Below are 15,898 nucleotides of genomic sequence, written 5' to 3'. Positions count from 1 at the left end.
CTTTAGTGAGACTGTAGTAATTCCTAATAACTTATTGACCCACTATAGGCATACTACCTGTGTACAAATGTAAATTATTGACATAGTAGAGAAATTCAAGAGTATTTAGTTCATAGTTTTACAGATAAGAACACTTTTAGCTGGAGAGTTGTAGTCAATATCATGCATTTATTTAGTGGTGGAGTCAGGGCTGAAACCCAGGTCTTCTTGATCCAAGTTCAGACTTCTTCCTCCTCTGCCATGATGTTCCTTTCAAAATAGCTATGGCCTCATTGGCCATTGATTAAAGACAAAATATAGCTGCCTTCCCTCCTTAAAACTGGTACTCAAGAGTAAAGTAAAGGCAAAAAAAGCTTCTTTTCTACAACACAGTAATAGCATTTGGATTACAAGAATTCTATCTGGCTGTCAAAAAGATTTTTGTCAGTATGAAATCAATATTAAGTCCTGACAAGCTGCTAAGGAGCCTGAAGGATTGGAAGACAAAGAACATGAGGCACAATTTTTTTCTTCTTTTTTTTTTTCTTGTGAAGTTTCAAGAGATAGGTTATTTTAGCATCATGGCCTACTTAAGATGTCATGGAATCATCACTGAAAATTTTGATGGGTTCATGATTTAGGTGGGCAGCCGGAGCCTATAAATACAATACATTTTGAAATTTTGTCAAAACACCTAATTCATCTCAAGGCATGTTTGAATTACGCATTGCACATTACTTTTTAACAAAGAAGACTGAGCTGTGTGTAACCCAGCAGGAAAAAACCAAGACATCAAGTATTACCTAAGTATAATAATCTCAAACTATCATCAGGATGATTTCTAATAAAGTGCCTTTTCTGGCATGATGCTTAAACTTGTTTTGTTTGTTTGTTTGTTTTTTTAAAAAATTTGTGTTCTCCAAAAGGGCTGGTTTCATAATAGAATCACAGTTATAGAATATTGGATCTCATTACCATTCATTTAACAAAATCATTAAATTACAATTACATGCAAGACATCATTCTTGGTGTTAGGGATCCAAAGGCAATATGATCATATAATATAAATATATAATAACATTAATAAGAAATATACGATAGCATAAATATATACTATTATATAACTATGTTCATGTAAATATTGTAATACTTTAAATTTCTCTAATATAATAATAGAAATATTTCCAAACCTAAAGGGTAATGAAAATAAAGGTCCATTCTATTGGGGGAAGTATGTTTTACTGAAGAAAATCAACATGTACACAGATCAACTTAATATAAAATGTACTTAAATTGATTGGTAATTTCATCAATGTAGGTATTCTTTCCAACGACAGACTTAAATCTATTTATGCCTACAATTCTGTGTGACTCTTGTCCATCTGTTCCCATCTGTTCATTATGGGAGATCATCTCATCATACTCAGAGACCCTCTTTGCTTAGGCTGTCACTCATTCTGACCAAGGGAGTAGCCCCATAATTTTTGGTTATACTTTTCCTTAATGTATGAGGTTTCTAGATAGTTAATTTTTGGTCTCTCATTCTTTATTTCTAATCCATAATTTCCAAAATATTTTTAACAGCTTCACTTAATTTTGCCTTTGCAGTAGAGTCATAGAGTAGCAAAGTACATATGGATTTACTTTAGAATGTTTTATCAAGATCATATGATTTCTCTTATGTCTTCATCATCTGCAACAGATGTTGTGGAACATCTGGAAATTATTGTATAAGTGTTTTTTTTTCCAAATACTTAACAATAACAATGTAATATAAGATGACCAAATGTTCTATGAAATAATGTTTTTGTTGCCTTTGGTCAAAAGACAAAACCCCTGCTTCTAACTACTTTATTTGACTATACTAGGAAAACTTCCATTTTGCTACAACTTAATTCTAGCTTCCTTTTTGTAATGAAGATTTCAATATGGAAGAAAGGCAAGAAGGGAGGAAAAATAGATAGATGGACAGATGGAAAGAAGGAAGGAAGGAAGGAAGGAAGGAAGGAAGGAAGGAAGGAAGGAAGGAAGGAAGGAAGGAAGGAAGGAAGGAAGGAAGGAAGGAAGGAAGGAAGGAAGGAAAGCATTCATTAACGTTTATTGTGTGGCAGCTGTTCTGCTTATCCCTGGCAACACAAATATAAAAAGTGAGTATGCGCTCTTGAGGAAACTACATTCAGAGTCTGTATACCAAGGGGTTCAGTAGTCAGGGAGGGGATCTTTGACATGGGGAGTCCTAAGGATAGTAAGGTGATTCCCAAGTTAATCGGCTGATGCACAATTTCCAAAAGCAATGGTAGTATTGATATTTTTTTCTTTACTCAGAGCAAAGGTAGTAAGTGGTATCTGTGAATGTGAAGGATAGGGAGGGGAGGAGGCTGGTTAAAATATAGATATAGGAATATGGCAAGATATCTGGTCTGGGGTCAGCTAGATATAGGTAAGTTTGTACTCGTTTACCAAACATGATGGTTTAATCTCACTTCCTAATCATCTGTAAAATGAAGCAATTGGACTAAATGATTTCTGTGGTTCCTTATATATCAAAAGCTAAAATGGTATTAAGTATATATTTATATACACAAATAGCCTACGCACACATTATATATGAGAAATGTGTGTGTGTTTGTGTATATGTATATGTACATGTATATGTATATGTACATGTATATGTATATGTATGTGTGTGTATATATATATATGTATATATATATATAAACATAAACACATATAAAGTTTCCTCATTTATTATATTTATTTATTTGGTGAGGCAATTGGGGTAAAGTGACTTGCCCAGGCTCACACAGCTAGTAAGTGTCAAGTGTCTGAGGCTGGATTTGAACTCAGGTCCTCCTGAATCTAGGGCTGGTGCTCTATCCACTCCACCACCTAGCTGCCCCTCCTCATTTATTATAATGAAGGTTTTGAATGAGTCTTAATGAAGGCTTAGGTCAGGTGCCTTCACAAGGCCTTTCATGTGACCCCTCTATTGTTGAAATCTTTGTCTTTCCTCTCCATGTAATTATTTTTCATTTACTTTGGATATGTTTTATGTCCTCAATAAATTTCTATTTAATTTCTCCATCATAACATGGAGATGCCCCTTGGTTCTGGAATTCTCCATCTTCAGGGTAGAAACTCTGGTAATTTCTGTCATGATAGAAAGGCTTTGAATATGGTCCTAAGCATAATATGAAATTTCTTTCTGAGGACCAGTCCAGATAAGTACAGAAAGATACATGACCTCAAGTGCTGGCCACTTGGGGATAAATTTTGGTCATGTCAACTCATGAAATGAAGAAAATTTGCAGCATCCTTCTTCCTCTATAGTGATGGTGGCAGAATGGTAGAAATATGTACAGTGATAAGAGTCACAGTTTTTAGAAGGATTGTGAACTCTAACTTCATTATTGATATTTTTGGGGAATTTTATTATTTTATTTTTCCCAATTACATGTAAAAACAAATTTAACCTTTTTAGAAATAATTTAAGTTCTAAATTCTCTTTTACCCTACCTTCCTTCCCCTCCCCCATTATTGAGAATGCAAGCAATTTGATAAAGTATATACACACACACACACACACACACACACACACACACACACACACACACACATACACACACACACATACATATGTATATATGCAGGCATTTAAAACATATTTCCACATTAGTCATATTGGGAAAGAAAACAGAAAAAAACAAGAAGAAAAATAAAGTAAAATAATAGTATACTTCAATCTGAATCCTGACTCCATCAGTTCTTTCTTTGGGGGTGGATAGCATTTTTTATCATAAATCATTCAAAATCATTTTGGATTTTTATATTGCTGAAAATAGCTAGGTCAGTCATATTTGATCATTGTACAGAATTGTTATTACTCTGTACAATGTTTTCCTGTTTCTTGTTACTTCATTTTGCATCAGTTCATGTAAATCTTTGCAGCTTTTTCTGAGAACATTCTGCTTGTAATTTCTTACAACACAATATTATTCCATCACAATCACATACCACATCTTGTTCAGCCATTCCTCAATTTATGGGCATCATCTGAATCTCCAATTCTTTGACATCACAAAAAAAAGAGCAGCTATAGATATTTTTGTACATATAAATTCTTTTCCTTTTTTATCTTTTTTGGGATACAGACCTAGCAGTGGTATTGCTAGGTCAAAGAGTACACACAGTTTTATGACCCTTTGGGGCTTCTTTTCTGGCTTGTAACGTTTAGCCTGCATAGTACTACATTCCCTTCTTATCTCAGTGAAACAGATTTTTCATGCTGACCTTCTTGTCTTAGGCTAGAAATTTGTTTCACCCCATCCATGATTCATTTTGAAAAGTTATTTTATACTTGTTTAGAGAAGAATTTGGAAGAGGTCAGATGAGTCCTTGCCTTCATTACATCATCTTTCTATTCAGACTTTTAATGTGAGATCTTTGTCCAAAAGTCAACAGATAAGTATGTTATAAGAGGAAATGAAGCACAGAATAAATAATTAGCATCAAATGTAGGATTTGAGCACAAGTCCTATGACTTTAGAGATGGTCCTCTCTCTATCATGACATCTCCCTAATATTTTAGATTGTCTTATTGCAGGAATATCATATAATGTTGTATTTAAATATTAATTTGTAAAATTGTTATTATAAATATCTCTTTATTAATTATTCCTTGATGAATAAAGGCAGTGTGACCTACTGGATAGGATGCTGGATTTAGGTAGACCAAGAAGACCTGTACTCAAATCCATTACTATGTGACAATGTCATATAACTTTTTTCAGTCTCAGTTTCCTTATGTATTGGATAGATAATTAATAGGGAATTGAATAGATAATGAATGATGTCTGTAATCCCTGCCACAAAGTTGTTGTAAAAATCAAATGAGATGGGGGCAGCTAGGTGGCACAGTGGATAAAGCACTGGCCTTGGATTCAGGAGGACCTGAGTTCAAATCTAGCCTCAGACATTTGACACTTACTAGTTGTATGACCCTGGGCAAGTCACTTAACCCTCCTTGCCCCGAAAAAAAAATCAAATGAGATGTCAATTTAAAGTAATTTATGAACTTTAATGGCACCTACTACCTGTTTGCCCTTTTATCAAGAATCTAGGAACACAGATAAGTTGTTATCTCCTTCCTTTGTAGTCATATCTACATGATTATAATCTCTGAGGAAGAGAAAAAGTAATAATTAAGTATATATCTATTATTTGAGGAGACATATTTAACTGGAAATAAAATTTATAGATAATGTATATATGTGTATATATACACATACATACAGAGAGATATGTGTATATGTATATACACATATACATATTTGTGTGTATACCTATATATACACACATATATACATGTATGCATATGCACATACAGAAAGCAAAATTGAACAGAAAAGGAAAACCTTTATGAATAAAGTTAATCACTGGGAGTATAGTAGAAAAACCAGTTTGCAGTCAGTCCTGTAATCTTCTTCTAAAGGCTGTTCTATCAGGTTTCTCTTCTTTCTAAATGAGGCTGTTGCTGCCTTCCATGTCCATGAAGTTGTTGCCTCTTTCTTCCTCAGTGCAAGGGTGAGTGGTGTGATTCATTGGGCAAAAAGCTGTATTTGGAGTCTAAGGACCTGGATTCAAATACTAGTTCTCTTGCTTATTGTACCATCACTTCGTGATTTTGAGATCTTAATTTTCTTGTGTATAATCATGGGGGTTTGTATCAGCTGCCTTTTAAGGTTCCTTATAGCTCAAAATCCATGCTGTGAAGAATGTATTAGTATTCCTCCTGAATCCAGGGCCAGTGTTCTATCCACGGCGCCACCTAGCTGCCCCAGGAGATTTTTCAAGAATAGAAATTGCCTAGTCCTTAAATGTCTTTAGGTAACCTGTCCCCACATCACTGTATCTTCAGCTGGAGAACAACTTTCCTTGCACATAAAAAATGTTGAATAAATGTTTGTTGAATAATTGCTTGATTTCAGTCTTGGAGTACTGTCCACTGGCCCACTTTTTCTCAAGTTGATCCCGTTTTAAAAATGGAAATAGGTTTTTTTTCTTTCTGCAAAAAAATAAAATAAAATAATGATATTTAAAAACAAAACAAAAGAAAACCTAAACTTGCTTAATAGTCTTTCAAATAATGGACCCACTTATTGTCATTACTGTGCTTCTTATTTTACAACCATTTGTTGATGGAAACATTGTTTCTATAATTTGAGCTTTTAGGGATACAGCAATAAAATGTCTCTTTCACTCAAGGTTATTATTAATTTTTTTTATGTTACTCGTTTCCTTAAAATTGCTTGTGGTTTATTCATTTTATCATCTAGAAATATGTGCAGGCCCCTAAGCTACACCCCCATGGTCTATGGCTATAAGTGAGGGTAAGAAGGGAATGTGCACTTATGTGGCACTTACTATGTGACAGTCATTGTGCTAAATGTTTGACAAATAGCTTATTTTGTCCTTACAATAACTCTGGGAGATAAGTGATCTTATTATTTTCTCTATATCACAATTGAAGAAATTAAGGCAAACAGGGAGTATGCATTTTGCTCAGGGTCACATGTCTAGTAAGAGTCTGAGGCTAGATTTGAACTCAAGTTTTCCTTACTATCTACTCTATCTACTGTGCCACCAGCTGGCTCTATTTTTTTTTCACATAATTTGTTTATTGTAAGATAATTTACAAATATTTTGTCTTCCATGTACACAATGGAGTTCTTCTGACAAAGTAGGATAAACTAATTAGCTTGCTTCATATTTCATGTCTTTACCTTTTGAATTTGTATAAAACTTGGATCCATTAATTCAGAGCTGCAGCACCAGAGATGATTTCAATCAGCTCCTTTGTGATGACAGCTTGGCGAGTACGGTTAAATGTCAAAGTCAACTTATCAATCATCTCAGAGGCATTCTTGCTAGCATTGTCCATAGCTGTCATTCTTGCACTCTGCTCACTGGTGGTGGACTCCTTTAGAGTGTAGTAGATGATGTTTGCCAGACTGTACTCTTGATAGTTTTGCAACACAACAGCATCAATGTCATCATAAATACTCATACTCTCAGCACTTGCAACAGTATTTAGGGAAAAGATGGGTTTTTCTTCTGTCTTATAAGAGATAACAGACCTGAATCTATTAAAGATAATAGATCCTTCATCAAACTCATATCCAGAATTTAGCAGTTCAAGGGCAATGACTGAAGCATCTCCAAAGGTAGAGGGCTTCCTCCCCACTTCTTTAAATGTCACCAAGAAGTGATCAGAGTGAGTCCTATTAAGTATACCTCTGATTTTGTCACCAACTCCAACAATCATAACTTCCTTCCCAGCTGCTGTGAGGGTAGCAACCTCATTTTTAATCAGTTTAGCAACAGAGGAATGGATAGCACCACAAAGGCCTCGATCTGAGGATACACCAATAATAAGGTGTTTCTTCATGTCTTCTGCAACCTTAATATCAGCTTTTTCATAAAGAGCCAAAGATCCAACTCCATAAACTCTAGCTGGTTTCAGCTCTCTCTCAGCTCGGGCATACTTTGCAGCTGCCACCATTTTCATGGACTTGGTAATTTTCTGGATGTTTTTGATTGACTTCAATCTCCTGGTAATGTCTTTTAAAGTTGCCATATTTCTGACTTGGATCCATTGTGGCTGCAGAACCAAGGCAGAGGAGCCGGCGAGAGTAGCTCGACAGAACATGGTGGTGCTGGCCCTGCTGAAGGTCGGGCAGACAGACCTTACTGCGTCAGCTGGCTCTATTTAAAAAAAAAAAATCTGAAAGATTGAAAGAATAGAGTCCTGTTCTGAGGACCTCTCTGTATCCTAGAGAGTACTCTGTGTTCAGCCAGAGCCACACTACATATTCCCTAGCTCATTTTAGAGAGCTTAGACTCTTATCCACTTTTTTGCATTGCCCATTCCCATTTCCTAACTAGAGATATAAAAATATCTTTCACTTTTCAGCTAATATCAGAATATAGGGGTAAATAGCTCTTCCGTTGCTCAAATAGCTGCAGTTGCTACATGGTACCCATGGTTAGCACTGGTTGAAGTTTATTCCCTTCCCAGCTCTTGTTCTAACTTTCTAGACTTTGTCACCAAGTATTAATAATTCCCACAGTTATTCAGATTGCAAATTCATCCGTGCCTTCTTATCCTGTGTGACTCCATTCCATGACCTTCTATAAATGTTCCACAGGGGTCCACTCAATGTACCCGGGACCTTAATATACATATCTTGTAATTACTCATTGAAAGTAGTTAATCGTTAATATTGTGCTATAGCTTATGCTTACTTCTGTTTTCTATATTGCCCTTGGGGTTACTTTCAATTTTGGTTCCACAGATACTATGGTATTCCAAGACTTGTAGTCCTATAGAATCCATGAATGAATACGTATGTCAAAAAATTGGGATTTCATCTCAAAAAAAGCTTGGCATTGTTTAAAGGGTTGTACAATTTCCTAATTGTCATCCAACCACCCTCTTTTCTCATTCATTTCTGGGTCTATTTATGGTGCACCGGAAGTGTTTGTTGACGATGTAAACAATGATGGATGGATCAGTTCTGATGGATGGATCAGAGCTTTATATAATCATCTGTATCAGGGATGCCTAAAACCTTTTTTGATCATGGATCCCTCCCTGTCAGTAAAAAGTTTTGAGCATGTACCCTCAATAAGTGTCTATTCACTCATTGATAACTATACACATCTACTATTGTACCAGTGATTATGCACATAAAAGACACAAAATATACTTTTACAAAGAATTCAATAAAGATTAAATGACATGTTCCCAGAGTCAATAAGAAGCCACATGAGACAAGGTTAGAAAGTTAGGCCAGTAACAGGTTGGAACAGTCCTTGAATGGCAAGCCAAGAAATTTCAATTTGTATTAGTAAAATGCTTAGGAAGCCACTGAAAATTTTTGAGGAAAAGTGTGGCCAAGTCTATGACTAAGAGGCTTATTTTTTTTAAAAGGCTATTCTTTTAAAAAGTTTTAAATGTTTTATTTGATATGATTCTTATAATTGCTTTGTGAGATACACCTTTTTCTCCCCTCCCAGTTTGGTAATTATCAACATGCACATTCAAATAAACCAAACTAATTGCAAGTAAAACCATAAACTCCAGATTACTTATTATAATGTGAATATTAACTTTAACAAAATAGCAAAAAATATTTTGTTGGCTTCCACTTCCCATTTTTTCCTATTTTGGAGGCTGGGGATTAAGAAAAGTTATTCTGTTAATGACCTGAAGGATGGCTCAGTAAGGAAAGAAGTGGAGGCAGTGGCACTGGGACAGGCAGATGGTGATTACGGGCTCAAGTGCAATTTGGTTCCTATAGGAAGACAGAAAAAAAATGCAAGAGATATTGTGGGGGTGGCTTTCACAGAATCTGACAACTAATTAGATCTTAGAGATGAGAGAGAAATATGTTAAAGCAAATGGATGACTGGGTACGTAGTATGGATAGAAACATTAAATTCCTAAAGACAGGCACTTGAGGAAAGATGATAAACTCAGTTTTCAACTTAGTAAGCACAAGATTCCAGGGAGACTTCAAGGAGGAAATGTCTTGTCAGGTTTTGGAATCTGGAGCTCCAATGAGATACCACATAGCACCTTTGAAGTCTGCAAATAGCTGAAATTTTAGAACTGACTTTTTAAATAATGAACAGTATTCACATTCAGACATATTTATAAATATTCCCTGAAAATAGTAAATGGCTAATGTATAATCACCGTTGAGGCATTTCTCAGAGCTTTTTTTCATTTATTTTGTAGATATATGCTGCTTTCAAATGAAGGGATGTGAACAATAGTGAAAAATAGATGAGGTTTTCTTTAAAAGAGTGTACTTAAAATTATTTTAAGCTAGGTTCCACATGTAAGAATTTCATAGAATGACAGAAATTCTGCTTACAAGAGTGGCCCTCTTAGTTAATTAACTTTTCTCAAAAATTCAAAGTGATAGTTTTTACAGAAGATTTTATAAAATTTAATTAATATTATCAATACTCTAGAAAATATCACTAAACTTGTCATAGATATTTGTGATGATCTTAAAATAACCAATTAACTTTAAATCATTTAAAATAAAAATGAGAGGCACTTGTGGCTCAATATACAGAGGCCCAGCTTCAGTGTCAGGAAGAGTCAGGTTGAAGGCTAGCTTTGTGATCATAGGTATGTCATTTAACCTTTTACTGATCTTAGGCCAATCTTTACTATTCTAAATTACAGATGAGCTGTTGATATGTGGTCATTATGAGTTACCAACATGAAAGAAATCAAAGATCCCGACTGGAAAATAAAACAAAAGCAAACAAAATGGACATTTATTTTATATTTATTCCTCAGAGTCCAATAATGGAAAAAAAATGTGTACATTCCATGTTAGATGTTATCATCTTTGGTAGCCATTTGGTTAAATGTTCATACGTTCAGACTTGAGTATCATTCACTAGCTCAGTTCCCTTTTTCATATGTCTCTGGGGCACAACATCTCTCCTACAAGTCAGTCTACTCTAAAACCATTTGTTCCTCTTGTCTTATTTACTCGTGGTAATGCATTCTTTCTTGTCATCATTTTCTCCCTCTATGCAGCTCCAGTGAGACCTCAGAAGATTCTTAGCTGAGAATTTCCCTATCTAGACAATGTAGGATCCTATGATCTAAGGGATATGATATTGTGGGGGCATGGGGAGTTATAAGAGTTCCTGTGAGGAGGGTGCTATGAATAAAAATGTGAGAACCACTGTTTCAAATTAATATGACTGTAGCTCCCCAAAGATAGCTCATAGCAAGTTTCAATCCTTATTGACTCTAGGACACATTACAACATTATTAATATTAAATGAAGACCCTCCTGAGAAGTTATCAAACACAAACAGATGATTCATCAAGCATTCAATTAACTGATAAGGCTAAATAGAGTACGTCTACCTAAGTGATAAATGGCCTTTCCACAAAGATAGAAATGATTGAAGAAGTCTAAGGAAAATATCTTGTAATTCAAAATGGAGAATGGAAAGTTAGTAGTAAATAATCCTTGAAATTAGAGCCCAAATTTGGGGGGGGGTAGAAGGACGTGTTTTTAGCAGTCTGAGGCCTGTCTTATACTATGCATGACAACTATGCAAGAGAAAGAAAAATAACCTAAAACTAAATTGTGTCTGTATGTAGGTATGTGTGTATGTATGTAAATGTATATATGTATGTGTGTGTGCATATGTATATACACATGTACACATATATCCATACATTCATATACACATACATACAAGCATGCTACATATTTTTCCATATTAGTCACATTGTAAAAGAAAAATCAGAACAAAAGGGAAAAAATACAAGAAAGAAAAAATAACAACAAATAAAGTGAAAATAATATACTTTGATCTGCATTCAGACTCTATAGTTCTTTGTCTGGATGTGAAGAACATTTTCCATTGTAAATCTTTTGGATTTTCCTTCATTCTCCACATTTTGAAATTACACAAAGCCCACCAAGTAGAGATGGAGAAAAGCTGCAGTCATGCATCCTTTGATGACTTCAGAAGTCAAATTCTTTCATCAGATGACTAAAATTATGTGATCCCTTTTTTAATAGTACTATAAGCTGAGGAGGAATGAAAATTCTTGCATAAACTTACCCTCAAGAGGAAGTATTTGTACTAGTACTGTACATCTGATTCATGTCTTTTTTCACCCAAAAACCCAGATTTGTGGTTTAAATGTATAATTAACTGATCTTCCAAAATTTTGTTCTTCTTGGTATTAATATAGAAAAAATATATAAGTTCATAAAGTATGTTTTTCTGCTTATCAGTCACTCAGTCAACTTTTTTTTTTTTGATGAGGCAATTGGGGTCAAGTGACTTGCCCAGGGTCACACAGCTAGTACATGTTAAATGTCTGAGGCCGGATTTGAACTCAGGTCCTCCTGATACCAGGGCCAGTACTCTATCCACTGCACCACCTAGCTGCCCCCAGTCAACATTTATTAAGCATCTACTGTGTGCCATGCACTATGTTAAGCAAAATGAGAAAAATAAAGACCAATCCTTCCCTCAAGAGTTTATAATTTATCACAGGCAGGCATCACACAATAGGAAGCTAAAAGAACTGAAGGGAAATGGGAAGAAGGTATGTGAGACAAATGTAGGCTTTGGGAATGAGTCCTTTGCTGCACCTTTCAGCCTTCTTTTCAGAGGGATGCAAGGTACTGATGAGGTATGAATACCAAAACTGCTGAAATTCTCAAGATGATGAGTTTCCTAGTGATGAGGTTTCCTGGGAGCAGAATCATGGTAGAATCTAATTGAAGGAGTGTAGCTGGTAGGAAATGAATTCTAAAATATATGCAGCTATATAGGTCCATCAGACCTAAAGAAAACTAAAAAATATGTGACTAGACCAAGTCCTACCTAATTAATACCATGCTGAAGAATAACAGTTCTTTCCCACCACATAACATAATCACAAAATAAATAGGTTGTAGAATGTCTTTCTCTAATGAGACCATAAAAGGAGGTTTGTTTTAAATGGCAATATATTGTGTTATAATCATCAATCAATTATTTTTATAATTTATTAAGCAATTATTTTCAAGGCATTGTGCTAAGTTCTGATGATAGAAAACAAAAAACAATACAATTAAATGATCTATAAACTATTTTGGGGGGGGGGCAGGGCAATGAGGGTTAAGTGACTTGCTCAAGGTCACACAGCTAGTAAGTGTCAAGTGTCTGAGGCCGGATTTGAACTCAGGTCCTCCTGAATCCAGGGCCAGTGCTTTATCCACTTTTCCACCAAGCTGCCCCTATAAACTAAGTTTTAAAGGAAATTGTTAAGTAGTTTAAGACAGCTACTTAATACAACTGTATACAACTACCCCACAGAATTATTTTGAGGAAAGTACTTTTCAATATTAAGTTGCTATTTAAATTTGAGTTGTTACTCATGTTTTTGTAGAATTTTAAATTATGTTAATTTTCAGCACAACCTTCTGGCATTGTAAATGGTGTACCAAAGTTGAGGACTAAGACTTTGATAATCAGTGTCACTCTCCCTCAGAAGAATTTAAACCCTTTGAGGACATGAAGAGTTTAATTTTCATCTTTTTATCCCCTTTGCCTAACTTTATGTCTAAGTGTCTTTGTTAATATATTTGAATATGTAGAATGAGACATAAATTTTCAAGCATGACCAATGAAGGGATTTGTTTTGCTTGGCTATGGATATTTGACATATATTCTTTTCAAATGGAGGAAAAATGTTAGTGATCAGATGGCTAAAATGAATAAAAAATAATAAGATGAGCTCATTGAGGCATTTTTTTCAAATATGCACAGAAGGAAGGTCAGTAGGAAACAGACAACGACAGCTTTGTTGTAAACTTACAAAGGAAAACATGTAATAGAGATTCTTAGCTTCAGGTACATGTCTTTTTCTACTTTGTATAAGAAAATTATTATCTTATTTGGTGCTGTTAAATTCATAATAAGAAAAAAACATATTTAATTTAATTTCTTAGATGAGGTGTGATAAGAAAGGACTTTTTGTCGAGGCTGTCGTTGCCAGGCTATCTCTTCATCATTGTTCTGAAAGTCACTTCTCTTGCATAGTACTATAAGGAAGAAGAGATCATGCTGAATGGGTATTGACACTAGGGCATATCCTGCAGGGATATATTTTTTTTAAGTAAAAATCCTTTCTTTCATCTTCTTCCCTTATAATTTGATTTATTTCATTTCAAATCTAAGTGCATTTAAAATGTCAAATTGGCAACAGCTACATGGCACAGTGCATAGAACAGGAGGACCTGAATTCAAATCTATCCTCAGATACTTGACATTTACTAGCTATGTGACGCTGGGCAAGTCACTTAACCCTCATTGTCTCTCTCTCTCTCACACACACACACGTCAATTCAATTGTATCTAACTCTTCATGACCTTGTTTTTGTTTTTTTGTTTTTCGTGTTTTTTCTTGGCAGATAACATAGTTGTCATTTCCTTCTCTGTCTCATTTTCTAGACAAGGAACTTGAAGCAAATATGGTTATGTGATTTTCCCAGGGTCACACAGTAATGTCTGAAGCTGAATTTGAATTCAGGTCCTCCTGACTCCAGGGACAGTGCTCTATCCATTGTACCACCTAGCTTCCAATTGGTTAAAGTTCTATTGCAAATGTCACCAAAATAAGAGGTCTCAACTCTGTGTGTGTGTGTGTGTGTACATATGTATATCTGTATACGTGGTGTTTATGACAAAGGGGTATGTTTGAAATACTGCCTGCATCTTTTATCTCAGATAGTCTTTCTCATCATCATAGAGATGGCAAGAAATTAATTTAACTCTTTAAAACAGTTTGGTATTTCTAAATTGTCCAAACCAAACCCATGCTTTGTGCTTTCTTGTTTATGTTGGTAAGTTGTGAAGTTAAACATAAATAAGGCAAGAAATCTTGGTCAGAGAGAAAATTTTTGTTTATTGAATATGCAATATGTATTGATTGTGCAGGAGGCATGTAGCATGGATGCTCAGTAATACCATGTTGCTTATTGTTCTGAAGTACGCTAGACTGGCCAATCCCTTGATAGTTGGCAGCTGATATTTTAGCAATATACTATCTTCCTGTCATTCTACAGTTAACAAAAGACCTATTTAGTACTAGCAAGAGAAGGATTAATATAGGCATTGAGAACTCTTTGAGTTAATTCAGGTGAGTGAAGTTTCCTTGCTTATGATAGCTATCCTTATATCTGAGCCACACCTCTGATACCATCCCACTCATGGTCTCCCTCATCTTCTTATCCCCTAGGTTCTGGTAATTGATTTGTATTCAGTAGATGAGGAAGGGACATCAACAGTCTAAATCTTTAGTCTCTTGAGCCAGCTAAGTTTCCAGGGCGTTTTCTTTACCTATTAAGGAAAAAATAGCTTAATCTGCATAGGAGGTGAGGTTACTGTATTGCTTCTGCCATACTTATGAATCAAGAATATGGAGATATTATAAAGTGGGATTACAGGATCATAGCTCTTGAACTAAAAGGGACCTCAGAGACAATCCAATTCAACCCCCTCATTCCACAGCTGAGGAAACCAAGGGTCAGGGAAGGTAAGTAATCTTTAGAAGGTCACAAGTAGTAATGTTAGGGGGAATATTCAAATCTTCTGACTCCAGATACAGTAAGTTCTCTTTCTACTTTACTCTGAAGAAAAACGACTTTAACATCTTTGTAGATTGTATTGAAAGATTGTTAAAAAAATAAAAAATAAAATAAAATAAAGAGGGCCTGGAGGCAGGACCGGCTCCAGATAACAACAAAAATAACAAATGAATGAATGAGTAAATAAAAATATATGTTCACAAAAGAAATATTGTTTCAAGAAATATATGTGTATTATACACACACATGTATACATATATACACATATTCATACATATATACATGTGTATATATTTTAATTTTTTTATTTTTCTGCAGATAGTTACCCATATGCCAATAGCTTCGACTCTTTATATGTTACTCTTTAGTGGCTACCAGATATTTACAATCTTGCATTATATTTTCAGATAGGTGAAAGCTTTGGTTGTAAAATTAGTGAGATAATGAGATTTTATTCTCATCCTTCCCTTTCATCATGATCTTTTTGTTGTTCAGTTGTTTCAGTCATGTCCAACTTTTTGTGACTCCATTTTGGGGTTTTCTTAGTAAAGATACTGGAGTGATTTGCCATTTTCTTTTCCAGTTCATTTTAAAGAAGAGGAAACTGAGACAAACAGGTTTGAGCATCTTGCCTAGGGTCACATAGCTAGTAAGTATCTAAGGCCAGATAAAACTCATGAAGGTGAGTCTTTCTGACTCCAAGGCCAGTGTTCTATACACCAAAC

The 15,898-nt window shown here is 34.9% G+C and overlaps 2 protein-coding genes across 3 annotated transcripts in view; one reads left to right on the top strand and one right to left on the bottom strand.

The window, feature by feature from the left end:
- Positions 1 to 15,898, top strand: part of MARCHF1 (membrane associated ring-CH-type finger 1) — a 1,073,794-nt gene that overhangs the window by 175,267 nt on the left and 882,629 nt on the right. The gene's annotated exons all lie outside the window — the stretch shown is intronic.
- LOC122730570 (ATP synthase subunit gamma, mitochondrial) lies at positions 6,635 to 7,727 on the bottom strand. Its single transcript, XM_043969739.1, has 2 exons — positions 6,798 to 7,727; positions 6,635 to 6,761 (listed from the first exon to the last, which is right to left on the bottom strand). Exons 1-2 carry the CDS (start codon positions 7,685 to 7,687, stop codon positions 6,758 to 6,760), a joined length of 894 nt encoding a protein of 297 aa, XP_043825674.1. The 5' UTR covers positions 7,688 to 7,727; the 3' UTR covers positions 6,635 to 6,757.

The sequence above is a fragment of the Dromiciops gliroides genome, chromosome 6 (assembly GCF_019393635.1).
Source record: "Dromiciops gliroides isolate mDroGli1 chromosome 6, mDroGli1.pri, whole genome shotgun sequence".
In the NCBI taxonomy this organism is placed as follows: Eukaryota; Metazoa; Chordata; class Mammalia; order Microbiotheria; family Microbiotheriidae; genus Dromiciops; species Dromiciops gliroides.
Note: the sequence above shows the minus strand (reverse complement) of the source record. Positions and strands in the feature narration are given on the sequence as shown.